Raw genomic sequence first — 27,316 nt, 5'->3', positions numbered from 1 at the left:
TCTTCTTCTTCTGAGTTCGCTTGTTTCGTTTTGTTATATTTCATCATCTTCTTTATCCCATCTCTCATCTCGTCTACATCATCTCCACCATTCCACCCAATTCAATACCTCTCCGAGCTAGAAAATATACAAACCTCTCATCTCATCTCATGTCAAACTCATCTCATCTTATCTCATCGGATCTCACACCTATAAATGTTCATCTTCTCCCTTTTCATCTCATCTCCATCCTCATCCTCATCCTCATCCTCATCCCCATCTCCATCCCCATCCCCATTCTTTTATCTTCAACTCACCTATAATCTCCATTCTCTTCCCTCCCTTTCCCATCCTATATCCTCGCCCTTCCTTCTCTCTTCATACCCAGGTACACTCATCACCAGCACCACCATCCCATCTACAAAAACCATCCATACCCATCCCATCCCAACATCACCAATTAATCCAAACACCTAATCATCCAACCAATTCAGTCCCAAACCCACCAAAACCACCTACCACATGTTCCACTCCCCCCTCTCTTCCAATCCTCCTCTTTCCGCTCTTCTCCCTTCCCCATCCCCCATCCCCTCTTTCCTCTATTCCCCATTAACTCCCCACCCATCCCTCCTCCAACATCTCCATTATCTAACCCCATCACCCAATCTTCATTAGATATCCATTTAGATAATCCCACCACCTTATCTATCCCCTTATAGTTTCATCATCTTCCAACTTCCAACTTCCAACATCCCATTCACCACCACTTCCCTCCTATCGAATACCCCTCTCCTCTCCTCTCCCCTCCCCTCCTCTCTCCCTTCATTTTCCTCCCCCCAAAAAGCCATCTTCATACTACCTTTAAACGACCTACTCACTTTCACGTTTTCCATCTACCCAACCACCTACCTATCTATCCACTTCCATCTCTTCCATTTCCCTCATCTCCACCCTCACCCTCACCTTCTCCTTCCCTCACCCTCACCTTCTCCTTCCCTCTCTCTCTCCCTCCCCCATCTCACCTCGCATCTCCTACTCACTCCTATCCACCCCATCCCAGCATAGCTCAATCTGCACACTTCTCCAATTTTACATCCTCACACCATTTTGCATCATACCTTTTCTTGAACCCCCTTCTTCTCTTCTCGAGACATCATCATATCAACTCTTCAGCTACCAGGTATAACATCCCATTTCGAATTTCCACAGCACCTTTACGACTCACAACCAATTATCTACACTCCGCGATTTACCTCTCATCTCAAATCTCAAATTCCCAGATTCCAGATTCCCAATACAACCCAAACATTTCAAATTCCTCTTGCCATTCACATTCATTCCCAAACAACAAAACAACAAAATCTCCATAATAATCGTCATAATGATTAACATTGTATTGATATCATATTTGCATGCTTGCAACGCTAAAACTACTTTTCACAACTATCTCTTTTATTTTCAACCCCACGTGTCCTTCAGACTAATTTAAGTCTTGACATCTGGCTCGGTTCTACCGATATACTCCTTAAACTTCAACAACTCCACAGCGAAGTCTACATTATCCTTCAAGAATACTTGAGCATCTTGACCGTAGGTGCTCTTATCATCTGTATGTTTCTCAATATACAATCTGATTGTAGCACCCGAAGAACCGGTACCACTGAGACGAACAACGATTCGGGATCCATCAGAGAACTTAACGTAAAGACCTTGGTTGGGGGAAACGCTACCATCGAGGTCAGTGTAGGAGAAGTCACCGGCGTCAGAAACTGTACGGTCTGTGAGGTAATATGTGAGCTACTTTGTCATGACATCAAAAAACTGACAGGAAAAACTTACCACCAATTTTACTGCCAATGAATGAAGAATCCTCAATCTTAGCATTCAAATCCTTAACAACCTTTGCAGCACCCTCACTGCTAACATCCTCATAATCGTATCTAGTGAAGAAGGTACGTCCATAGATAGTCCAGAAATCATGTTGAATCTTGGCAATACTTGGAGTAACACTTGGATCCTTCTCACCAATAGCGGCGATAATGTTCAACCAAGCAACGACAGCCCAAAGACCATCCTTCTCACGGATATGGTTCGATCCAGTACCGAAAGATTCCTCACCGCAGATGGAAAGTTTATCAGCATCGAACAAAGCACAGAAGAATTTCCATCCGGTAGGAACTTCATAGCAGTTAAGACCTTGAGCTTTAGCAACAAGATCAACAGCTCCAGATGTTGGCATACTGCGGGCAAGACCGTAGACACCTTGTTTCTTGAAGTATGGGATAGTTTGTGCATAATGAGCAATGATTGCAAGACTGTCACCAGGGGAGACGAATGCATTAGCACCGTAAATCATGTTACGATCTCCATCTCCGTCACTTGCAGCACCGAAGTGAATCTTTCCCTTATCAACAGCCTCAACAAGTGAGTGCGCGTAGGTCAAGTTAGGATCTGGGTGACCTCCATTGAAATCTGGTGAAGGAATACAGTTTTGTGTGCTAGAGCTTGGAAGACCCAATTCAGTCTCAAAGATAGCCTTTCCGTAAGGACCAGTGACACCGGAGAGGGCATCGAATAGAACCTTAAAATCGGTGTGTGTTTCGAAGAATTTCTTGATGAGAGGGAAATCAAAGATATCCTTCAACATCTCAACATAATCGGTACAAGAATCGATAATCTCAACTTCCAATGAACCATATGTTTTTGTGCCAATTGTAGCAATGTCGACTTCTGGGATATCGGCAATCTTGTATTCGGTAAGAGTTTTCGAAGCTTCGAAGATCTTGTTTGTAACTGATTCTGGAGCTGGTCCACCATTTGCAAGGTTGTATTTGATACCGAAATCGTTCTTTGGACCTGTTCATCAATCAAAAATTAGCCACGATCTCTCTTCTCCCATTACATCATTACTCGAATCCATTCGACATCATCCCAAATCCCCCAAATGAGGAAAAAGACTAAAACATACCTCCAGCGTTGTGACTAGCAGTCAACAAGATACCGCCAGTCGCGTTTCTCTTCCTGATAATATGCGACGCAGCAGGGGTACTCAAGATACCATTTTGACCGATCAACAACTTCTTGACACCGTATGCGGCACCAATCTTTGCAATCAATTGCACAACCTCTGGGTTCCAGTATCGTCCATCACCACCAATAACGAGGAAACTGTCCTTGACACCTTCGGGGATGGAGAGGAGGATAGAGGCAACGAAAGACTCGCTGTAGTGCTCTTGTTGGAAAACAACGACCTTTTTACGGAGACCAGAACTGAATAATCAGAATATTAGCAAACTGGACTGAAGTGAACTGCGTTTTGATATTCGATTTTTGTAAAGGATTCAGTAAGAATCAATATTCCCCTCCATATCGACAAAATGGAGCATTTAATCAGGGAGAGGAGAGGAGAAGAGAGGAGAGGAGAGGTGGGGTGCAAGCTTCCAAAAACAAGTACTTACGTTCCGGGCTTCTGATCGGTAAAAGGTTTCAAAGAAACAGTCTTGACACTCATGATTTCTGATGTGAATTTCTCTGAGATGAAGTATGAGATTAAGAAAGAAAAGCAAGCGTATGGTATGAGAATTAAAAAGGGGGCACAGGAGTTTTTGATGCCAACAAGACCAGCTCAACCAGCGGTGTTGATATTAGCTCCTAGGTGGAGAAGGTTCGTTTGGTGGGGCATTCGTTGAGAGGAACTTGCACAAGGAGACCAGGGATGCGCACATGAATGGATTTGATGACCCCACTCTTCGTGATGGGATGAGGGGTGAAGATCTCGAATGATGATGGATGGATTACCTCATACTCATAATAGCTAACTATAGGAAGTACGTATCTTTTGGATATTCCCATACATACATGCGAAGATAGATAGATAGATACATACATACATACATACATACGAAGATACATACATACATACATACATACTTGATATTAGGCTATTCGATTCCTGACGTCGTCAAAGTCTTGATTCATCATCATCTTATGATTGTTTAATACTACCTAGGTAGGTACATGTAGATGTGATGATGGAACGATTTAGCAGATATTATGTGATTCCTGGTAAATATATCGTGGTCCAACGTTATGAATTCTATCCAATATCAAAGAATTGGACCTAAATAACCTTCAGCCTCACATCACACACTATCCGACGGCCCCTTGAGCCTAGCCTTCATTGCTAGGAACTTTGTCGCGTTCTGGTTAGATTGTATAAAGTTGGGAATGAATGCACAGTTACACCATGCAGCTTTCAAAGACTCCCCCATTCAAAAGTCAAAAATCATTTAGTCTCGACGTCTCTCACGCTTCCATGGCAAATCATGACGTGTGGGTGTCACTGTCCCAATCAAAGATTAACGGGTGGTCTTCCTTCATACGTTTATCGTTGCAGGTGGTGTGCAACCAGTTCCTTTCAACACCGCATGGATAATTCCTAGCGTTACGCCATCATACGATAAGACGGGAGCTATGAAGAAAAACTTGGTAGTATTGTCTACTAGTGAAAGTCGTATTATTGATGTCAATGATCAAGTACCTAACTTCAACAATTCTCCTGCCGTTCTCATAACGTAGCAACGCAACCCTCCTTTCTCTTCGTTGGGGGTATCAATCTGCACAAACATACGCACAACAAAGTATCAACATGATCATCTCACTCATCCATGCCACGCAAGAATCGGTTCATGTTCATGCCTAACAAATCAGAAATTCAGCATGTGAAAACTAATCCTATCAAACCCTCACTTCGAAACAGGTACTTGTTGAAAAACTCTCTCCTTCCAATATCTCGCCTCATCAATACTCTCCAAAATATCTTCTCTCCCTCGATGTTTTCCCTGTTTCTTTGGTTGATCAACCAAGACTCTCAAATCGCACCAACGCTTCGCAGCTTCTTTAATACTGCTCACGTCCAAGATTCGATAGTGCAGATGCTCGATTATTTGTTTGTAAGGTCCTTTGCTCAAGAATGCTTTATCGGCATGAACACTATTTCCAGCGAGTAATGCGCGACGGGGTTCAGGAACCCATGATTTGATGTATGTGAGAAGAGACTCGGCAGCTTCGGTGGGAGTGGTGGTTGAGGAGAGAACTTCGGAGGTTAGGCCAGTGGAGGCGTGGGTTGTGGTACACCATTCATCCTGTAGGTTGAGAGATTGTAAGTATGCATGCGAGACCTTTAATGAATGAAAATGACGATATTATCATGGGAGAAGAGATGTGCAAGCTTGCAAACCCGTGTTCAGGGAAATAAAGGAGGTACAAACCATTTTATCCATCGTCTCTTGATCCTGATGAATCACAGCATTCCAGCCCTTCTCATCCATCACCTCCAAATTCCCATTCGTAATTACACAGGAGATCTCAATAATGACATCGTTTTCAACATCCAGTCCTGTCATCTATACGATATGCCATTGTTAGCCTGCAAGCTTGAGGATATAGTATACCTCAAATTCTAATCCAATGCGGGCATAGGTGTTGGTATATCATTTGATGAACAGATGAACAGATGAACAGATGAACAATGGAGGGGTAATAAATAGTAAAGAAATACACAACACACCTCACAATCAATCCAAACCAATGGATGACTGGTGCTTACTTCCTCCATCTTGTGAATACTCAGCTTGCGTGCCTCCTTATGTCAGAATCAGAGTCCACACTCAATGATCAAGAATCACAAAGCTACAGTACTCGAATTGAATGTCGTCAATGTTGTTGGAAGAATTGAATAAAAATCAAAAGGGATGTATCGATCGTACAAAACCAATCCCAAAATTCTCACTTCGTACCTGCTCATCTAATCTCATCCCATGGTGAAAATCCTCAGAGGTGACCCCGCTATCAGGCGCCTAATTGCATTGATAGGACGAATACATATATTGATTGTTTGAGTGATACATACCCTCCAGGTCCTCAATTCTAGATGTGCAACACAATTATTTGAAGGTCATGTGAGATTACTCATCTAAGTGTCAGAGTGTCAAAGTTCAAGCCGAAGTCCATCCGAGATATCACATTATTTCTGAGGTGCAACATCATTTGATGGTTATGATGGTCACATGAATTGGGCATTTCAATTCATTTGATTTGCTAGGTAGGAGACTCATCACTTTGCGTGTAAAGATTCAACCTGGCTGGCTGGTGATACGCCGATGGGTTTCGTTTTTCGGTATCAAATACTAGGTAGATACGCTGATACTAACTAGGTAAAGTAAATCATAATATGAGAAAGTTCATCTACCTAGGTACTCAATCTAATTCGCTTAGAGCATCTTTTAACTAGGTAGGTATACCCCGAGTTGACCTGCAACGAGAAGCTTAGACATACCTAGAGACAATGAGTCCCGTCCAGCCAGCACGAATCCCAATCCAAACCAATGCTGCTAGCTCCTACAATTCAACATCATATCTCGAAGCTCTTCACCTCATCTCTTGTTTCTTGTTCCCCAACTCTCCTCTTGAAATAGAATAATATCACTCCCCCCTATAGGCTTATAGGGTGTATGCGAATCACCGTACAGTATTGACAGTATTCTCGGAGCGAAAATATGATTACGGTTGAGGACGTTACACTATGCCATCCTGGATAAAGTGTCGAATCACCTTTATCAATGCATTTACCCCCGATCACGGTCATCTACATATCGTGCATTCATCTTATTTCGAGCATTCAAGATGTCAGCCGACTCGGGATCATCTAACGCACCCCAGTTCTCGACGTTCTCGATAACCAAAAACCTTCGAATGCCACCCGAGGACAAAGCACTATATGAGCGTGTTGCCTTGTTGAAAGACCCCACATCAATCACTCGCGCAGAGAAGAATCAGTTAGATGGACTTCCACTACCAGATGAAGAAGATAGACTTTGTGTGAAAAAGGTTGGCTTAACTATGGCGGAGCTGAAGGATAAAGTGGCAGTCAGCCTCGTTACCCTTACCCAAGAAGAGGCTGATATTATCTTATTTGGCGTTACGTGGGAGCCAGGTAATCTAGCCAGTGGCAAAAGATATCTTCTGTGGTCTATGGACCTTATGGATGAAGAACGGCAGCTTGTCGAAAAAGTACAGATCTCCTTGGGTAATCCTTATGACAACGCGATTAACCGCCTTGCCAGCAAACGATGGGATAAACTGAGACGGCTCAATCAGCCAGTTAGGGAACAACAGCGTGAGCAGAAAGCACAGGAAATGCGTGCCGCCTTCGCCGCGCAGAGGGAAGCTGGTCGACCCAAATGGGTACAGGAAATGCTTGCCGCAAAGCTAGCTCATTGGGGGTTTGTTATATTTCGGACAGATTATCGTGAAGGAACAGATCAAAAATGGCATGTCTTCAAAGGCGTTTATAGAATGACCGCAGCTACTGTTCTACGTGACTGTTGGACTAAAGCAAACACCTTAGTCACGACCCAGAAATCTCTTCTTGTTTCCGATCCAGAACTAGATGGCGCGAGCCTGGATACATTACGAGAACGATTCAAGAGAATGAGGGGAAATGGAGAGATACCTAGCGGGAGAGCAACGGATTGCTTTCTAGTGGTAAACGATGCGGCTCTTGACCACGATGTGATATCCACCAAGACGCTTTACAAACCTAAAAGTTCCGGGGAAGCAGATCCCTGGGATACCACACTGTCTTTACGAGCTGTAGATCCGGATTACAAAGAGACGGATACATTCGATTTCGAAGGCTTTATTACGATTCCTCTTCCCAAGGTCTTCGACTGGTTGTACTACTGCTTTATGTCCAAAAGCGAGGATTGGAAAACGCGATATGTGAACAGTAAGGGAGGTCCTGCGGAGGTGATGGTTTGTACTCCTTCCACGTCTCATACTCTTTACATTTTTAGAAAGTATTCTGCTGTTGTGGTATAAGATGTACTAATGTCGATATCTAGGAGCCTGACGCACCATATCCAGCGTATCGCTCAGGTATGGTATCGCCTTTACCATAAATCATGGTTATGATCGAACGATACATTTCCGCATTTGCAGTCTATGATTTTGAAGACACAACATAAAAAATCAGTTCCTGCTCATGTTTTTCTTATTTACAATCATTCTAGATTATTCGAGTCCACGTAATGGCTTGGCCATGAAGGTCTGAATGGCCGCGAGTCATTCCTGAAATTATACCGGAAGATTTGCAAGATAAAATTCTAGCAACAATTCGGATTCGTTTCGATTAAATCACCATTGTAAAAGAGCCGTTATTGGTATGATGTACGAGCTGGTGCAGTGCTCAACAGATTAAGGGATAAGAAATTTCTATCTCCGCGGACATAACCGCACCTTTTTTTTCCTCGAAAAGATGACTACCACAACTCCTTCACCACAATATGCACTCCTTGCAAGGTAATATACCAATACACCCAGCTCAAAGGATCACGTACAAGTTTCAAGAAGCACACTCGCCGAGGCCGTTTGACAACCCGATCCAACGTCGCAATATGTACTGCCGCTACCGCAGAATCCATATTGACTACAGCAACTTCCAAAGGTCGACCCAGCACATGTCCAATTATCATAATCGCTACACATCCACCATTGAGCCAGTACGGTAGTCAAAACAACGCTGACTGGCATCCCACACCGCAGAAGTCGGAAGTGTTACCACAATATCCACTTTCACTGCAGCAGTCTGAAGGCTCGCAGGTATATCCTGTACCGGTAGAGATTAGCAACACCTTCCAGTAATGAACATGGGCGTGTGAAACATTTCCTAGAATATTCTAGAGATGGAATAAAAATATTATGTAGTTCACTTACCACTTTCACCACCGCATGAGCCGTCAGGTGAAAGAGTGACGGTTGGCAATGCCGCAGTAGTAGTCGTAGCCGTATCAGTCATAGATTAAGATGTCGCAGACGCTACTGTGCAGCTGCCGAATAGCGACTGACACCCCACGCCACAGAAGTCGCTCGTCGAACCACAGTTTCCACATTCCGAGCAGCAATCTCCAAATACACTACCTTCGCATGTATAGTTTGTATTATCGGCACCGCACAGACCATTGATTGAGATGCTGGAAGTGCCATCTGACCCTGTAGTGGTTCCTGCGACGCAGTAACGATAGCCGGGAAGAAACACGCATGAAGTTGTGTTGTTTGCATCATACATGAGGGATGGATTCCATGCGACGACATCTGATATTCCAACTGGCCACACATTGAAGAATCGTCAGTAAAATAGACTTTTCTATCCAGCGAGAAGAATCAATAACATGGAGAAATATATTAAGGAATTCCATAGAAAAAGGATGAAAAACTGACTATCATAGAAATGGGCAATGGCCCCACATGAGTTGATATCAGACTTGCTCTGATAGTACTCTGCATACTGTGAACAGGATGCTGAAGTCCCGGGTGCAAGTGGAAGGTCGGCGAGGGATGTAAAATTAGTCAACAAAGCAGTCGTAGTCATTGTGCCCACTGCTGGCCAAGTAAATGGCGTAGTGGTAGGGTATGTGGTGACAAAACAGCTGGCAGGGGCATCCAGTTGTGAACATGGATTCTTCGTTGTTGACATCCCCCTGTGGTTTAGAGTATGTTGTCAGCGAATAAAAAGCAGAATGATTCATTTCCAAACGAAGGTGCTGCAAGAATTCAACAGAGCTTGGAAGTGTAACTGGTTGAGTGCTTACCCATATCCGAGATACGTCGCGATATTTCCTACGGCCTCGACACAGTAGTAAGTGTCAGTCCAGAGATTTCCACATGTACTGTTTACCATGGGATTCAGGAAGTAAAAGTCTGTCAAGGAGATACCCTTGACAATCGATATACTTGCGCAGTCGTCCCCATCTAGCACTAGATAATATTCTGCGCCTAAAGAAGAATCATTATCAGTCGCTTTACTTAAATCTCTCACGGGGCCGAATATGAAACTTACATTCTGTCGTTGTATTTGGTGCTAGGTTTGTCGGAACTGATCTATATATGTTTAAGAAAGTCAGTGGTGGTAGTATTCATAGTCGGAATAGTTTCGGGGGTAGCTAGACTTACGCTATGGGCGTTGTGGCGCTTGCACTTCCTGTCGAAGCAGCAGTTGATACTCCAGGATAATTATGCACGGATGAAAGTCATTATATTGAACCGTGTCATCAAGCAAAACTGCACTAAAGAGGAAATCGTTCGCTTGCATCAGATAGAATGTCGCTACCTGCTGGGATTCACTGATGGACCTACAAGTGTCATCTTCTTGAATCGTGTACATTGATATACATGCATATGCGGCTGTGGTAGTCGAAGGATTTGCAGTCGATGAGACAGTAGCTGTGACATCCAAAGAATATGGACTTGGGGATGCGACTGGATATTTCGTCACTCCGCAGCTGTCGAGTGGTCAGTGAGTGAGACTTGTTTTTTGTTTATTAGTGATTGTGTATCTGAACTAACTTACGAAGACGTTAGTGATGAATACATGCTAGCGGAATCATCATCCCATCCAAGTGGCGAATCTAGCTGGCTCTGCTGAATAAGAAGATTACAATTTGAGCAGACCTCAGTGGAGGTTGTGCTTTCAGTGTCATTATTCCATGCGAAAAAGTCCGGATAGCAGTATCCACTTGTGGTTCTATAGACGAAGAGATCAGTCAAAGACTAACAAAAATACGGGCATATCCACGGATCCTGTATACATGTGTAATTGTATGTGAATAAGAGAATATCAGTAGTGAGAGCTGGAGGATATGTCTCTCCGGCGTTGACCGCTAAATCGGAACTGCTGCAATCTAACAGTTGCTGAGCTCGCAAAGTCTCAAGAGATCCCAGACAGGTGTCAGTGCAAATGCTAGAAAGATCATCGACTGTGGGAAATAATTGTCCCAGTGCGACCTCATACAGCGTTTTGTTACATGCGATGTTCTCGTTGAAAGTAGCACTATATTGTTAAAATTACTTAGCATTGTATTCCACGAGTTTTTGGCATCAACAACGTACTTGCAAGCTGTGGAGAAATTTCCGGGAGCCTCAACCTGAGGTGCTCCAAGAAAGATTTGAGATTCAACTACTGGTTGCAACAGCAGGCCGCAGATCTAGTTTGAATGTCAGATACAAGATTTCGATAACAACAGAGGTATGTGCTCATGAGAATCTTGGATACACTGACCAAAGCACGTTGAAAGCGAGACATATCGAAAATTTATTCTGACATGCAACGACCAAAAGATGTGCATCTGTCAATGACTTAGACTTTTAAGACCCTTGGGAAAGTGGATCCCACATTTGAAGCCTGGGTAGCTCAAATCATAGTTAGGCTCGGAGTGAGCGGTTGTAATGGGGTTAGTGCTCGCTTAGAGTTGTCTGTGCCGCATCTTTACTTTCAAATTCAGGGGTTTGAATAGGTAGTTGACAAATTTTACTACAAAATCACAAAAGTGGTATGTTATTCTCGAAATGAAAGACGACTCAAACTCATGCGAGAAAAACTATGACAGTAACAAGATAAAGTTCTTAGAAGCGCAAAATGCCATTCATTATCAATACTCCTAATTATTCACTATGCCACCCAAATTAGACTACCCAGAGTTGCATCCTTTACTAATTGCAGCTCAAATCCATGTTCCGTTCCAACTCCTCAATGCATTCATCAACCGGCCTGCGGTTTTCTATTTTATTTTCTTCCCTTTACTTTTCCCTCATCTCCATACCTAATACCTAACACCCCTCTTCCCCAACTCCTTTCTCCCCACACCCTCCTCCGGCCAAACCCACCCACGACCCCTCTTCGCCTCTCTTTTCTCCGCCAACTGCGGTTCCGGAATCCAATCATCCTTTGGCAAAATCTTCCTCCTCGTTCCCTCAGCCGGCGCACCAATCTCCGTCTTCCAGGTCATCTGACCAGGTAACATCTCATCTCTCGCAAGCATATGTAAATACCAAAGCGCCATCAACGCCGTCATATTCTCCAACTTATCATCCTCAAAAGAATTATCCATCTCGGAAAATGCAGAAGTAGAATTCGAATGCGCAGCAAGCTGGATAGTTTGGATTTCGAGATATCCGAAATGAGGAACAGATTCAGATCCGTTGCGTACGACGACAAGTTCAATTTCCGTCATGATAAATCCATAGCGACATCCGTGTTCGCGCATACATTTGTGTAGATGTGCAAGGCCGCGGAGATACTCCACTTTGCGATGGTTGCCTTCGACGCGCATGCCGGTGTTCCAGCGGTCGAAGGATTTGACTAATCCGACGACGCGACCGAGTCCTCGTCCGTAGATTAGCTGGGAGTTGTCGTCGGTGTAGTTGGAGATGAAAGATGGATCGCCAGACTTTTGTCCCATGGCTGATGATGCACGCATCATTAGATGGCGGGATCCTTGGGAAATGGATAGTGCGCGGTTGAGTTTTGCGGCGTAGAATTGAGTATAGATGTTTTGCAACTCGTGTTCATTCTCGGGGTTGTTGCAAGCACGGGATGGATGTTGGAAAAGGTTGGATGGGAGACCGAGATTTAGTAAATCGTGAAAACCGGGGATGGAGGAAATGGTGGTGGTGTTGAAGGATGTCCAGGGTCGGATTTGTCGGATGTCCCACCAGAAATGCTTGGCGTTTGTGTCACGGACATGAATGTTGAGTTGACGGACAAGAGCTGGAGCGGGGTTGGGAGAAGTGAGGTATGTAGCGAGGTTGGATGTTGAATTATCGGAGATATGGATGGGGTGAATGTCGTCTATGCTGCTCATTTGAGCAAGTGGGGATGGCTCACGTGCAGGAGTTGGGTATCGCTCATGTGGTTGTGGTGAGTATGATTCCATGACTGGCATATTTGGAGATTGTTGGATGTAGTTTGGCATTTGACGATACGTTGGGAATCCATATTTGCCGAGTGTTTGACCATCAAGACTGGAGCTTGAGGAACGTCTGTGTTGCTGACTTTCAACTGATTGAACAGCGTACATTGGTGAGCAAAGAGTAGACATTGGACGAGTATTCGAAGGGAAAATATCAGAGTTAAAAACGATTGTCTCGGGATTCGTGTAGCTCCTATTATGAGTAGGTTTGAATGCACGACTAGCGGTATTCTTTTTTGATGTTTTGGTGACTCTCAATCCAGTTGAGGGCGAAGCATTGATTTCCTGATCTTGTGGACGAATCTTGGGTAAGAGAAGTGGGCCGTGTTGTCTAATTGGTGATCTAGCCGGAGTAGTCATCTGGGTACTTGAAATGCTGATAGAATCGGATGGAGATGAATCTCGAGAATAGATTGACACTTGCGAACCTGATCGAGAGTGACCAAGTCTGAAAGGAGCACTAATCAAAGGCTCCTCAAATGTGAATTGTGGAGGAGTAGTTGGCTCAAATGAGAACGAAGAATAATCAAATGACATGTCTGCTACCGGACTGCACACATTAAAACGTTAATCAATGTCATTGTAGTCCAAGTTTATTAGCAATGTCAGGTGCTTTACTTACGCAGAGATATGAGTATAGTGGTGGTGAGCGGTAGGTGGTCTGTGGCTATAAAGGAGACACTATATTAAAGTTCTGATGAAGGAGCCGGCTCCAGATATTTTTGATTGCTTCAAGATCGACTGAAGAATATTAAAAGGTATGATATGATGGTATGACGATGAGCACAGCTCTTCTAATTTTTTTGATGACAGAAGAAATTTCTAATGCGAATGAATGAAGAACGAAAGAAAGAGTATGAGATGAGACTGAATAACTAAAAATGAGATATGAGGCGATAACTACCAGTACTTATCCTCGTTGAAATTGAGTAGAAGGGTGGTATCCAATACCTAGATCACTTCATGGATCGACTTGACTTCCGGACAGGGGTATCAAGAAAAAGATCTAAATAATCCGAAACGCGGAGAAATGTAGTTAGACGAGACTGACAATATACAAAGTGGACATGATACTGTTTCTTGGTCAAGAAGATGAGGCCATATGGTTCGTTCTTCAGCAGCCGCCCGAAAAATATAATCTCAATTAGGTTAAGTGTATGAACACTAATGCAATGTTAAAATGACTCATTTTTAGACCATTTAACCTTACCCATGAACGCCAATTTTTTTGGATAGTGGATCCGGGGAGATGGTATTGTACATGGGAATTTGATAGTTCTTGCCGAGAAATCAAGAAATAATCCAATTAAAATCGATTATCACAATCGAATCAAAATAGAGGCGCTGATTGTGAAATAAGCAAAAAGACGCGTTCGGGTAATTACATTTTAGGATAAGTACGTACCAAAATCCACGACATCGCGTGCAACATCGCGAAATTTCTCCAAGCGCTCGCGTTACCGAAATCAACAAGCCAACATTGCACAACATTGAGTGTAGGTAGGGTATAGGTACTCGTACAAAACAACGGCAACGGCATTGAACAATAATTTCATTAGGTATTGCTACTTGAAGACGTACCTAAGAATAATTTGTCGCCTTATTGGTTAACCAGCGCTTGCTTAATGAAACTTTTTTTAGCCTTTGCGACATACGACTGGCCAAATTGTTGACCCATCAAACTTCGGTGAATCGGAATAGATTTTTTCAATAAGCAATAGTTCAACTCAATTGTGGAGTACTAATTGAAACTATTCCCAATTTCGATCATGCTATTCAAGTACCGCGACCGGCAGACGCTTTTACTAACAAATTTGCACAGCCGACCACCAAGCGCCTGAGTAACATTATGCTTTATTCAAATGAGACTGCTCAAAGTAAAGAAATGTCACGTTAATCCAAAATCGGGTTTGAAGAAATGGAGACTGGCGGTTACGTGTCAGGGTCGTGTTGACGACGTAACCTCTCCTTGAAGATCATTGGTAAAGGAGCACATGCCAATAAGCGAATGATCTCAGAATTATCCCTGTTTTTTCTCTCGACGCGCCGCATACCTGCCTAGGTATGAACGGTATAATTGTACAAGGGTTGTAGACAAATCAATTGGATTTTGATAGAATGGGTTGAATTATTGGATATCGATCGATTTTTATATCTTGGAATTTTGATGGGAGTGATGCGATGTATCATTCCGAGAATTAGTCAAGATGTTCATCTTGTTTCATGATCTACGTTTCACAGTTTCAGGAAGAAAAACTCTGACTCATTATTAACTGTACAGTCTAGAAGAGCAAGATACATGGAAGAGAGATCGGATGGAGAGATCCATGATCCATATCTGATAAGCACTGGTATGATATCGTCATATCGTTCATCAGACGAAAGATAACCCAAGCCCACAGGAAGGTATGAGCTCACTAGAATACGATGATGACAGCCCTTGAAACGTAAACGATAATTGTCAGATTGATATTCATGCCTTTGAGCTTCGGCCTCAAAAAGAGGTCTACCTAAGATTAGCTTTCTTCATACTTCAAATTGAGACGTCTCGCATTTTTTAAGACATGAGGTCGAGACAGTATGTACTGTTCGAAATGCCAATATGGGATTTAATATTTCCCATAACTAAATTTGTACGATCAGGTAGTATTTCTTCTCGGATAGCTCGCCTGAACTATCTAAAAATGGAATTCTGGAGTTCGGAAAGACCTAAAGCGCTTAGACTGCACTAAGGTCCAAGAAAGATAGAGCAAGTTCACGATAACGGTCGTAGGATTGATTATCGTTCATTCTCGTACCCTTGAAGGGCTGAACGAGGGAACGAGAACGACAAGTGTTTCGTGGGGTTTTCGTTTGCTTGATTAGGAATGATTGATTGGTTGGCTGTTTCGTTTGACTTCGGGACTTTTATCCGATGATTGGAATTTCAATGGAGAGAGTGGATCACGTGCGTAATCTACAATCGCTTGCATCTTTTCTCCGCTCGACAATTTTAATTTGTGAGAGAGTCCACTTCATTTTTCTCCGGGCGGCTACAAAAATTAAAAATACCTACACTGGGAAGCTCATGAGCGGAGAATAATGTGGACACGGTTTATGCGGATCGTTGAAGAACTTTAAGTTTTCTATCTTGGGATTATTGATCAAGGATCAAATATTGAACTATCTTTGGCTTTTGAGCCCCAGGGTCACATTTTAATAAACGTGTCGTCCACGTGATGGAATCATTGCGACACAAGTCCGTTTTGTTTTGCGCGTACATGTATCGTTCCTTCCTACTCTGCATCTCAATCCACAATTCGCCCGTGTCTTTAAAATCCTTCCGGTACTTTACCCCGATCATCACGATTACGTTCTTGGCAGACTGATTGCGAATCTCAGCTGCTCGACGATCACTGCGGATTCGAAAGGCCTCAAACTGGCTTATGCGTTCGGGTGATATGTCTTGAAATGTCCACGAAAATGAGCAGTGTTCGAAGCTTGGTCCCTACCGCCGTGCAGAGTTGCGGCGGTTATGTTCATTGCGCTCAGACTCTGGTGTGGTCCGGTAGATGAGGGGGGCAGACATCGAAGGATTTGATTAGGATTTTTATCCTTATTCTATGCTTTCACTTGTTCATCTATCGACGTGTTGATGTTCAGTACCGAGATGAATCCTTTTACTCTCACACGACTATCAGCTGAAATCATGATTGATTATAACCCGTTAGTTTTTTTTGCTTCAGCCGCAATTCACTCATTTCTCAAAGAGAAAAATCTCTTTTTGTTGCATTTCTTCGCCATTTGTTACTCCTTTCAATGTTGAATGCAGCTTTGTTGCATGTTTCCGCTATTTATTGCATTTTTCAATACTGGATGCAGTTTCGTTTTATACCTTCACTCTTTATTTCCATGAGATGGCTAGTATCGTTGGCCATGCTGGAGCTTCGCTACTTATTTCCGGTGTCGTGAATACTCGCCACCCTTCCTTTTGAACAACACCTCTCGTGTTGATTCTCTAGAGATTGATGTTCCATACGGGTGCTCTTGGCAAGTGTATGTTCTGAACTCTTGTCGAAATCAAATCTTAAATGTCGCAGACTCAAGATCAAACCATCCACAATTTTCGAACCAATCGAGCGTGGAATCAATGGATAACATCATATTGGTCTAAGACTATATTGGTCTAAGACTATATTGGTCTAAGACTATATTGGTCTAAGACTATATTGGTCTAAGACTATATTGGTCTAAGACTATATGGCACGGTAACAGTTTGTAGCCTCAACAAGTCAAATCTTGCAAAACTTGCATTATGGTATGCGCTGAGTATAGTGTGTATACTGCTTGGTTGAAATATGGCCACTAATTCCTAGGTAATTGTAATCTTTCAGTCCATCTCCGAGTCCTAACCTCAGTGGTATGATCAGTCGACATGCAGGTTGCCACTGGTGGGTAAAGCCATTATATACAACAATCTGCAAAAGCTGACTGCACTGAAAATCCCGAGTTACAATATCCCCTCCTGCTCTCTCTCTTCGAGAGACATGATGCGAAATCGTCGGCGATTGCTTCATTCTATCGCCATTGATCCTATCTTGATTTATGAGTACCATTTGGCCTTATGCCACTTTGCTTTACGTTCTTGGCTTAGGAGACCCATCTCCAAGCATAGAATACGGTAACGACGGAAATAAATTTAGGAAAATTCAATGTGTATCGAGCAGTATTCGTATATTGCTTTAATCGATCTTATAGACATTTTTTTTAATTTTCGTGCCGTTCATCATCAGTCCATACGTGTCTTTTGATCTGGTGGTTCAGAGCCTCTCCACAGCTCAACAGGGGCTTGAACATGGGGAAGAGCTATAAGAGCTGGGAACTAACATCCGTTCTGGTCGCTGGAACATCAACTTTCGAACCGGGGTTCGACACAATGTTTGCGGAACCAGGTGATTCGCTCATAACTTCAGCGGCAGCTTCCGCGGTAACACCCTTATCTGCGAGTTCAACATCAAGATCCTCAACCACACCTCAAACTTCACAGACTCGTACCACCGCATCGACACCCTTCCTTTCCGCAACAAACACTCCAGTCGCCGCAGCTTCCAGCTCAACCCCCACAATAGTCGGAGCAGCAGTTGGTATTTCTCTCGACCTCGCTGTCATAGTAGCTCTCTATTTCTCTATCGCGAACGCCAAAGGCGCAAGAAACTACAGACTGAAAAACTTGGGATCAATAAACTAGATGACAATGGCGCGTTTGGTCGTGGAAGTAATCCTATGGTAGCTCCCAAGTTATCAGGTGGAGGATATTATGTGTCAAATGCGCAGATGGAGCCGATGAGGAAGTATAGGGCAACTCCTCCTCATTCATATCCTCGATCATGTCACCAGATGTATATATATCCATGCTTAGCTCACTAGATAGACGCAAAGATGGATATACTTCCTCTGCAGGGTCTTTTTGTTTCAATAACAACAACTGTTGTTGAGAACGATCAATTTTATCAGCTGCGAGTTCAATGAAATGTTTCTTGATAAATAATCTTGCGATAAACTTCTCTTGTGGGGTGGCCTTGCTTTTCGCTCGCTCTTCTCGTCCATCAAAACTATTTCGACCTTGATAGAAGTTGGATCTGCATTCGGTTGTTCTAGTGTCTTCAAAGCAGGGTTTGTTGCTTTTGCTGTTTCGCTGGTACTGATGGATTGATGAACTAATTCATTATTCTCCGTTTCCTTATAGGTTTCCCTCTTTCCCCTCCTTGAGTCCATGGCTCGACGGAGTCTCGATTCCAAATTTGAAAACATGACTGCTCCTGCTTGTGTTTTATTGTTTCCCAGGTACTCGAATATATCTCAAAATATAGTCGTTGAGAGATTTTATATAAATTGCGGTGAGGTCGCCTGTCAAGTTCTGGTCCGTAAACAGGATGATGCCTGTTTTTTGAGATGGCGAAAAATGATCTTGGTGAACGATGTTATATGGAAGAAATATACAAAGTTCTTAAACAGGCGAAACTTTTGCTCTAAATTTAGAAAAAAAGGGGTTTGAAGCAGGTATATCGAATTGTATCAACTGGAGCTCGAGATGACTTATTACGATTAAGATAAGGGTTAAGATTGTGATTGTGAATTTAATTACTTGTGAAGAGAAAAAGGAAACCCGGGAGTACATTTCTTGCTTATATAGTTGAAAATTATATTTAACTAGATCTATTAGTGCTTGAACTAGAGTCATTAGTGCTGTCAAGACTTTCAGACTTCGCGGTGTACATAACCGAGAAGCTACCAGTACACATGGCTGCTATTTCCTACCTCGTGATTCAAAGTTACAATCTCTCCATCTAGTTGCACGCTGGGTGGGATTCATCAATTGACGTAGGTAGTGACACCTCTCAAAAGCGTGAAAATACTCGTCTGTCATTTTCAAACGTGGTGTTCACTTAGATCTAAGTTATTCATGCTCGGGTGCTCAATCAAGCACCTTGAGATAGGAAGTAGATGCAGAAATCCGAATGGCACTGAATAGATAACATATGAATTCATTCATCGGTTACAGATAAGCCTTCTCAAACGTCGTCAGACCGGAATTTTTCCCTTATGGAAAGATTTGGAAGGTCTGCAACAGAAAATTCGTTCTAAAGTATGTGTTTCCATATGATACACTGAATTTTGTAAAGTAGATGATGTTGTAGGATTAATTCCCATTGCGTAGGACAAACAAATGGCAGGCCTATTGCAGTTGAACCCCAATATCACATACTGGCATTCATTTTGAGACCTTAGTCCATGGGTGTGAAGTTGGCAAAAGATTTGTACAGATCCAAATAATCGGGCTAGCTCAAGGACTCCCGCAAAGGATTAATGCTTTTCATGCAATTTGGAAACAGTTTGCTTAGAAAGCAGTGGGTGGGTGATCTTTTTGTGATTGCTATTATTCTCGAGATTTTGGAAAATCCATGGGTGATACAAGCGAGTTTTCCGGATATTCGCATGTGCATCCTTTTTAAATACACTTTCCGGCTCCTTCACACCCAACGCATCGTGCCGTATCAAGTATACAAAAATTTGTCACACGAGAATAAGTTCTTGCAGATGGTGAGCGAGACCAAGTTCTAGACGTGTGTGGGATTAATCCAATTAACCGCGGAGTATTCCCAGGTAAGATCGAATCACTCGCTACCTTCGTTTTGAAATTTGTCAGAGTATCACCACATCATGTTAACGGAATATTGAAGTGCATCATTCTATCATTTATTCCGCGCATTGTCCGTCGCCGTATCATACTGCATGAAAGCAATTCGACAATGGCTAGCCTCAATGCTTTAATGGCGCGGCTGCTGGCCCTCTTCGAAATGCAAGAAACACCACGACACGAAACCCTCCAGTATACCCCAACAATGCTGTCGGTAATCTAACCTTCCGTCAATGAAGCTACCAATCTTGTTCTTTGCCTCTGCTCATTGACATGCTTTTCGTCCTTCGCAAGCTAGGGTGTGCCACGAGTGAAGAAAATTGGGCAGGGGCAGCTGCATCAGTATGCACTAGGTACTAGTAGCCGATTGACACTCGTCAATCTCAATATGTTGATAGTATGAGATGACCTTGGCAAAGTGATAGCTTTGGCCGACCTGTATACCGCAGATTCTTTTGATGGTGCAGTAATTGCAAAGTTCTCAGAGGGATCGAATGTTATCTCATCGCTATGGCCACAACAAATGTGGAGTAGTATGTCCAGGTACCATAATCAATCCCAAATAGCTTGAGTCTCTTCGTAATCTCACTCTCGTGACCTAGGAAAGTAAGATTAATGTCTCCATGTCGCATTTATTTATCACGTCGAAGTACATACCCACTTGAAATTCTTGATTCGGACAAGCTATTATCACCCGATCAATCTGTAAGCACCCTCCGCACTTCCAGAATTAATGCACACAGAGGTGATAGTAGCTTGGCCCTGCATCAGCTCCATTAATCCTTCACGCGGTGAACGAAGAGCTGGCGCTGTGCGAGAGTAGACAGACGTCTACGTCCAACTTCCACCCTTCGATTTTCGCAGGGTTCCCCTACGCACTATATACTTCTCAAGCAGCCTGCGCGACTGAATTTCAATATATATCTTTTGCTACCAGATCATAATTGACGGATCATCGGGTTACTAAGACCAAAAGCCGTAGAAATATCCCGATCGAGGTGTTGAAGAAGTAAGGTGTCAAAGAAAGTACTAATGCTGTGATGGCGAAGTCTCATTAAGGATCCGAGTGGCTGATCGAGAAGCCGAAGTGGTATGCCATTCGGTCCAATGAATTATTCCAAGGCATATACGATCGAGAAATGCTACATCTCGCGCGCCAGCGTACATGTGTGGATTGTCGGACTTCGTCCGTACTTTGTGATTTCGAACTGTGCTTCGGAAATGAATTAGCATAGACTTGGGAAAGAAGATGTGGGGATGCAGAAAATAATTCGTCCCGTGAGAAAATATGGTGTTGTTAGATGGAAGACGGAGGAGCAAAGATGGCAGGAGGAGATATGGAGAGCTCACCGTAAAAGATCCATCACAAACTAAATCTCACTTTCCTTCCACATTAAATCACAGGTAACAACTAGCAACCAGCAATCAGTAATCAGTAATCCAGTCCATCCATCCAAGAAATACCTTAACAAGACATCAAGAATTGAAAATCCACTACATGCATTCAAGTCCCAAGAGGGTAAAAAGACAGACGAGAAGAGATGAAGGTGACAGTCCCAAATCCTGATACAAGATTAAATGCCCTTGGATTTTATGCGATGAAAGTCAATTTTTACCCTTATGTACTGGTAGGTTTGTTGCAGATTCAGAAGTAAACATCCATTAATTCCAATGATGTAGGTAGGTAGGAGTTGAACAGAAAACATCTTTCCTCTCAGATGATAAACAAACACGATGGTCTAAACCAGGAATCTCAGTAACTTAATATAAAAACCACTGGTAAAGAGCTGTGCTATAAATTAGATAGAGGAGGAAGTAATCACATACCTATTAAAACCTCCCCATCTGCTATCCCCATCCATCGTTCCAGACAGTGAAAATCAACTAAGAAGTTCAAAGCATATATTGATAAAAAAAACCTTTATCAACCACCCCAAAGAGAAACAAACACACATTTATATCCCTTCAAGATAAGAACTTCCAGGCTCAGAGAATCTACCTGTGACCCGGCCAGAACATGCAGCATCGTCTGCCACTCTCCCCTCCCACTTCCCAGCTATAAACCCCAACACCCTCACAACAAAAACAAACCCACAAACAAAACCACAACCATCCTGTTCTTTGCTCTCTCAAAGCAACAAAAACAGCACAAACATATTCCCAAACAAGTCTTAACTTCCACCCAGGTATCCCCACTCCCTAGCCTTACCTCAAACCTCCTGAAGTAAAAAGACAAGACATACAAAAAAAATCAGGCAGACAATTCGAGCTAAGCGACAGAAAAAGGGTCCGGATTTTCTCCTCCATTACTTACCTCTTGAACTTTTTCTTCTCGACTTCTTTTTCTTCTTTGGCTCTTCTGTTTTGTTGCATTTTATTCTCTTTTACAAATTGGCTCACTACATTATCCACAACTTTTCAACAACATGGGGTCCTCTGGTATGCAAACATCTTTCCTATTCTATTTATCTTTATCTTTCTATTCTATTAGGGCAAAAGATTCTTTTTTATCATGCAATTATTCGAGTCCAAAACAACAATTGCTTTGATGAATTTAGACCTTCAAGACTTACCTGAAAGATGGAATTCCGTTCCATCCTCAAGCTATTGTTCCTACACATAGACCGAGCCTTGGCTGATTGAACTTTATCAAGTGAAGAGGTTCTTGAACATCGATTCATTGATCCTTGGGATTGAAATATTTACCGATGATCAAGAACCTCTGAAGCTTATCTGCTTGCTCTTCCATGCTTATTTCCAGCAAAAGAGCATCCTGAAACTGATGTTTCAATGCCTGCATTCAAGCCTGACATTGAGTTTCCCAGATTTCGGGGATGGCCAACTCATAAGCTACTGTACCTATCACCTCAGAGCCACATACTAACTTTCCATTCTATAAATAGATGAGGAGAGTGTTGTCAGCAAGTCAAGTAGCTCCAGTAGCAACGAAAGCTACGCCTCCGGTAAGAAATCCCACTTGAACCACAACCTCACTAACACTGCATGTGCTGACCCAAGAAAATCAGCCAAATCACAGTTTGCTAGTTCGGTGCGCTCCGACGACTCGATCAACGGCGATGGCAAGTACATTTATCTCCATCATCATAATGGTCATCTTGCTGACGCCGACTTTTCTGCAGATCAACCCTTTCATCCCGCACTTACCTCGTGTACGCATCCTACCTCTCGCTGGGCCTTTTGTTGTCCGTACTGACAAGAACAGTAGTTGCTCCAACACCTCCTACCGTACCCGAAACTGATAGTAAGAAATTTCAAACTTCACTGTCGTCGCTCGTTCGCTTTTGACACCGCTAGACGCACACCATTTGGCAGAATAAACATTCACTTTCTCCCATGGCAACAAAACACGCTAGTGCGTTTATGTTCACCTACAACTACTTCTGCCTCGCAGCCTCTTCTTTCAAACAACCTCTTTCCCTGATCTGGTCAAAATCTTATCCACTCACATTTTTTGATTGTTTAAAAACAGTCTTGCTTTCCAATAGCTAATATGAATAATTACGAAGAAGAGGAAACTCCTCCATTTTTGCGCCAGATGCTCCAACGAACCGCCAGCGACGGTTTCGGTCCTTCGGCCGAAGTTCCAATGTCTCAAGACAATACAGACAATAGCGAAGACCTAAACTTCTACCTCGCACCCTCAGTGACCTCGTATCAATCTCATCAGTCGAGCCAGACTAAGCACGCTATGTCCACCAGCGTCCCGCTCACCTACGAGGAAGCATGTCGCCAATTAAATGCTTACTGTGAGGAGAACATTCGAGCTGGATGTGAACTTTCGGAGCGCGAAATTGACGTGATCGCATACGATGAAATAGGCGGCGAAACAAGTCACCACACGATCTTATTGACTCTCGATCTAGACTTGAAGGATTTAATCAACAAATTGCAGGGCCTTATCGACAGACGCGAGCGTGACCCTAACTCTATCCATAGAGGCAAGGGCAAGTATTTGATTCGGCGTATCGACGTTCGTTGTGGTCAACGTGATATGGACAGTTTTCTACCAGCTATTGAAGGCGTTGTAACCGATGCGACCTCTCACGCTTCGCTCAATGTCCCAAATCCATCCGCACAATGGGTGACCTGGAATTGTATCAGTGGTGGTCCAATGAACAACTATTGGGGACTATATTGTACTGCTATCCAACTTGGCGTGGCAGGAAATGTTCCTGTTTTGAGGCTTCATACTGTAAAATGCAGAGACACGTACAACATTAACGACATTGGTCATATCTTCGAGGCTGACGGCTCCAGACACCCAAGAGTCAGACGTTTGTCAGGCGGTAAGCCACCAGGCGGCGGCATTTTCGGAAAGACGACATCTACAAGTGGGGTATCAAGTGGCTTGAACCCTATCGCATCTGCCTTCAAGTTTGGTACAACTTTCGATGAAGCTGTCGACGCTTCGAATCCTCGACTACCCACAACAAGCTACGAGGGCGAGGGCGAGGGCGAGGGCAAGGGCAAGGGCAAGGGCAAGGCAGTCGATATCCAAAGTTCCAATACTGACAGTCCTTTGCATAGAGGCGAATACAAAGGTGCGGGTGAGAAGGCCACTGTTGATAACAATGCAACTGAGTGGAAGAAAGCTCCTATTCCTGACTGGGATAGCTTGCCTCCCGCTATTAATCATAATCCCGGTGGATATCAAGCAAAGCCAACTTCTTGGACATACTGGCAACGAATTGGCGGTGATTCAGAAACACACAAGCAGTTCCCTCTAGGCCATATCCCCTACCCCGTGTCATCAGATATTGACCACTGCGATTTTCTTCCAGGTGAGCCAATTGACATGAAATCTTCAATTGCTTCTGCGAAGAAAGCAATTGCGAAAAATGAGAAGCCAGTTATGCCAAAATTGAGCGCTCAAGAACAGGCAGTTCTCGATGAGATCGCAAACCAGACAAGAAAGGAGTTTAACAACGCCAGAGGTTTTGATCAGGAAGATGATGACGTTTTTATTCCAACTGCCAATTCAAACTGGAATCCTAATGGCCCGAAGAACCAGCTTACAAAGGACAGAGAAGCTGCATCGGGTTTGACCAGCATGACCAACATTCCCGCAAGATATCAAACTCAATCAGCCATTCCTGAGACTAGGCAAGGACCACCATCTTATGTTGCCGCATATTACAATCGCCCAATACAGCAGAATGCAATGGCTGGTAATATGGCTGGTACGTCTTCAAGTACAATGTCTAGTACGGATTTTTCTGTTAGATTTGCATCACCACGTGCCACCCAGAGCAAATCTACATTCCCATCCGGTGGTCGGGCAAGACCTTTCACACCCAGTCAGATGACATCGTTCCAAGCCTTGAATGCTGGAAGTAAACCTAGCACACCTACCCTTCGATATGGTGGCAGTACTGGCTCGTTTGCAATGCCAAGCACAAGTATTGGTTTCAATGCCCCTCCTAACACCATCTCTCGCAGTCGGCCATCCTCGCCTGCAAATTTGAGTCAGATCACAGACCAGCTGTTCAATTTGAATATGACTAACCCTCAAGGACAATCGCGCGGTCATAACAATCAATTGTTTGTTCCAAACTCTCGACCACATGTCACAGAATTCGGAGCAAATCAAAATACCTCGACTGGCCAGTTTTTTGGCAATCTTTCACAGAATTCCGAATGGAACTTCACCCAGGAAGAGACAAAGTATCCTTTTGGATACAATTTTGAGTTTGGTGGCAGTGGAGGCAATTGAAGCACTGAAGGACTCTGATTGATGGAATAGCGAGGTAACTGTGTAGACTGGATTTGTACCGGTCGACTTTGATGGATGGTTGGGATGTTCAAATTGATTTCTGGTAATAGTATGGCTCGAGGAGACTTCTTTCAAATTTGTCTAGGAGAAAGCGACTTCGGGATCTATCATCGGGAAAGGTACTGTAGTTTAGGCTTCAGAAGCATCAATCATCCAATGGCGGAGATGTGATCCTTCATCCACCATTCAATCCAGCGTTTTTTGCTTAATGCTTGCAAATATTCATGTGATCAAGTGCCATTTCTGAATAAATATGCAGATACTGCTGGGATAAAAACGCCATCTTCCCCGCAGATGCCTAACAGCATTGCATTAAGGTGAAGGCAATTATTGAGAAAGTCTACTCGAAAACAAACTGCTCATTGTCGAGGACTGAGCCAATCGTATAAACTGCCGGGTGGGGTGTGGGATATCTATTTTGTACCACAAATCATTGATAATTAGTGCAGATCTTAGATCTTTTCGATGACATGCAGCGACAAAAGGCACTTCACAGGTCAGGAAGCCGAGCAATCAGCTGAAGTTATGTAGTAGTATCTGTAGGATACCAAATTGCCTAGCCAGAGATTATTTTCTGAATACAAGAAATCAAAATAGTAACGAGCGGGTCGTATGCACGAAGCGGGCCTTGGTGGCTATCCCAATGGCCTGGCTTCTGATCTGCTGGCTGGTTAAATGAGCTGGTTCTTGTGAGGAATACACCATTCACCGAGAACGAAAATGTACGAAATTGTAAGTATTGTCACTTCGCGTATTGCAAGACCACTTGAGTTCACCTATGAAGTACTGCCGAGGATATGTACCACTAATATAGCAGCAATATTCAACCCATATTGTACTTTGAGTCGTGGTTGAATTGATTGGGGCGCCGGAGGGGGGGCTCAATGAAGATCATCAAGATAAGAGACCTGCAAAGGCAGTGGATATAGCATTGCTCATGAGAAAGCAGCAGCATGTGCAACCACAACACCAACGAGTCATTCGGCTGTGTGCCTCCGCAGGTTGTATGCAAGGTTATAGATATTGGTACCAATCATTGGGAGATATTACTCGCCCCTGAAGAATTCTAGTATGCTCCAAATGTTCGACGGCTGCAGTTGCGTGAAGTGGTGTGAAGATTCTAGGTATCATGACGACGTTGACTCTTTCTCCTCGCTTCCCTCGTTTTTCACCGCATTTTTGTATAATTATCATCGCATAGTCGTCATCGGAGAGTCGAAATTGTTTGTACACTACAAATGTAAACTCAACAGGTTGAGGAATGATTCGCGTGCTCCAGTCGATGGATCATAGCCATTCGTCGAATGTGCTTCTGCGAAAGGGATCAATTGATTGGATTCAGAGATGATATCAGTCCGGTTCCTTGTTGGACGAAAGCCACGAAAGCGAGTTGGAGTGGTGGATGAATTGAAGTTTGACGCTCAAGGCTTTTGTGGAGTGAAATGAAGTGATTGATGATGTGATAATAAAAGACGGTGGTTGAACTCAACGGTAAACGTGTCGGCTATTGGTTAATTGCGGGCATGCCGCTGAAGTGCAAGGATATATAAGGTTACATAC

The 27,316-nt window shown here is 43.4% G+C and overlaps 9 protein-coding genes across 9 annotated transcripts; 3 read left to right on the top strand and 6 right to left on the bottom strand.

The window, feature by feature from the left end:
* Nucleotides 1–1,464: 1,464 nt before the first annotated feature.
* Nucleotides 1,465–3,490, bottom strand: Bfra_010445 (putative phosphoglucomutase protein; the record flags this gene model as incomplete). The annotated part of the gene is made up of 4 exons (XM_037340777.1): nt 1,465–1,757; nt 1,819–2,835; nt 2,948–3,249; nt 3,438–3,490. 4 exons carry the CDS (start codon nt 3,488–3,490, stop codon nt 1,465–1,467), a joined length of 1,665 nt encoding a protein of 554 aa, XP_037186420.1.
* A 1,150-nt stretch (nt 3,491–4,640) lies between these two features.
* On the bottom strand, nt 4,641–5,596 carry Bfra_010444 (putative rna exonuclease rex2 protein; the record flags this gene model as incomplete). The annotated part of the gene is made up of 4 exons (XM_037340776.1): nt 4,641–4,677; nt 4,729–5,123; nt 5,250–5,384; nt 5,549–5,596. The coding sequence occupies 4 exons, from the start codon at nt 5,594–5,596 to the stop codon at nt 4,641–4,643; spliced, it is 615 nt and encodes a 204-aa protein (XP_037186419.1).
* Nucleotides 5,597–6,663: 1,067 nt separating this feature from the next.
* On the top strand, nt 6,664–7,940 carry Bfra_010443 (uncharacterized protein; the record flags this gene model as incomplete). The annotated part of the gene is made up of 2 exons (XM_037340775.1): nt 6,664–7,794; nt 7,884–7,940. The coding sequence occupies 2 exons, from the start codon at nt 6,664–6,666 to the stop codon at nt 7,938–7,940; spliced, it is 1,188 nt and encodes a 395-aa protein (XP_037186418.1).
* Nucleotides 7,941–8,549: 609 nt separating this feature from the next.
* Nucleotides 8,550–8,836, bottom strand: Bfra_010442 (putative chitin deacetylase protein; the record flags this gene model as incomplete). The annotated part of the gene is made up of 2 exons (XM_037340774.1): nt 8,550–8,707; nt 8,755–8,836. The coding sequence occupies 2 exons, from the start codon at nt 8,834–8,836 to the stop codon at nt 8,550–8,552; spliced, it is 240 nt and encodes a 79-aa protein (XP_037186417.1).
* Nucleotides 8,837–8,839: 3 nt separating this feature from the next.
* Bfra_010441 (putative glycoside hydrolase family 61 protein) lies at nt 8,840–11,119 on the bottom strand (the record flags this gene model as incomplete). The annotated part of the gene is made up of 10 exons (XM_037340773.1): nt 8,840–9,144; nt 9,259–9,518; nt 9,630–9,813; nt 9,878–9,918; nt 9,991–10,039; nt 10,174–10,319; nt 10,388–10,561; nt 10,613–10,867; nt 10,927–11,021; nt 11,096–11,119. 10 exons carry the CDS (start codon nt 11,117–11,119, stop codon nt 8,840–8,842), a joined length of 1,533 nt encoding a protein of 510 aa, XP_037186416.1.
* Nucleotides 11,120–11,636: 517 nt separating this feature from the next.
* On the bottom strand, nt 11,637–14,048 carry Bfra_010440 (putative sialidase protein; the record flags this gene model as incomplete). Its single annotated transcript, XM_037340772.1, has 4 exons — nt 11,637–13,335; nt 13,408–13,466; nt 13,844–13,949; nt 13,996–14,048. The coding sequence occupies 4 exons, from the start codon at nt 14,046–14,048 to the stop codon at nt 11,637–11,639; spliced, it is 1,917 nt and encodes a 638-aa protein (XP_037186415.1).
* A 3,571-nt stretch (nt 14,049–17,619) lies between these two features.
* Bfra_010439 (uncharacterized protein) lies at nt 17,620–18,012 on the top strand (the record flags this gene model as incomplete). The annotated part of the gene is made up of 1 exon (XM_037340771.1): nt 17,620–18,012. The coding sequence occupies one exon, from the start codon at nt 17,620–17,622 to the stop codon at nt 18,010–18,012; it is 393 nt and encodes a 130-aa protein (XP_037186414.1).
* A 33-nt stretch (nt 18,013–18,045) lies between these two features.
* Nucleotides 18,046–18,575, bottom strand: Bfra_010438 (uncharacterized protein; the record flags this gene model as incomplete). Its single annotated transcript, XM_037340770.1, has 2 exons — nt 18,046–18,278; nt 18,326–18,575. The coding sequence occupies 2 exons, from the start codon at nt 18,573–18,575 to the stop codon at nt 18,046–18,048; spliced, it is 483 nt and encodes a 160-aa protein (XP_037186413.1).
* A 3,813-nt stretch (nt 18,576–22,388) lies between these two features.
* Bfra_010437 (uncharacterized protein) lies at nt 22,389–25,696 on the top strand (the record flags this gene model as incomplete). Its single annotated transcript, XM_037340769.1, has 4 exons — nt 22,389–22,401; nt 22,866–23,132; nt 23,189–23,224; nt 23,469–25,696. The coding sequence occupies 4 exons, from the start codon at nt 22,389–22,391 to the stop codon at nt 25,694–25,696; spliced, it is 2,544 nt and encodes an 847-aa protein (XP_037186412.1).
* Nucleotides 25,697–27,316: the final 1,620 nt, after the last annotated feature.

This window comes from Botrytis fragariae (assembly GCF_013461495.1).
Source record: "Botrytis fragariae strain BVB16 chromosome Unknown tig00000797, whole genome shotgun sequence".
Taxonomy (NCBI): domain Eukaryota; kingdom Fungi; phylum Ascomycota; class Leotiomycetes; order Helotiales; family Sclerotiniaceae; genus Botrytis; species Botrytis fragariae.
This window is presented reverse-complemented; position numbering and strand designations above follow the sequence as displayed.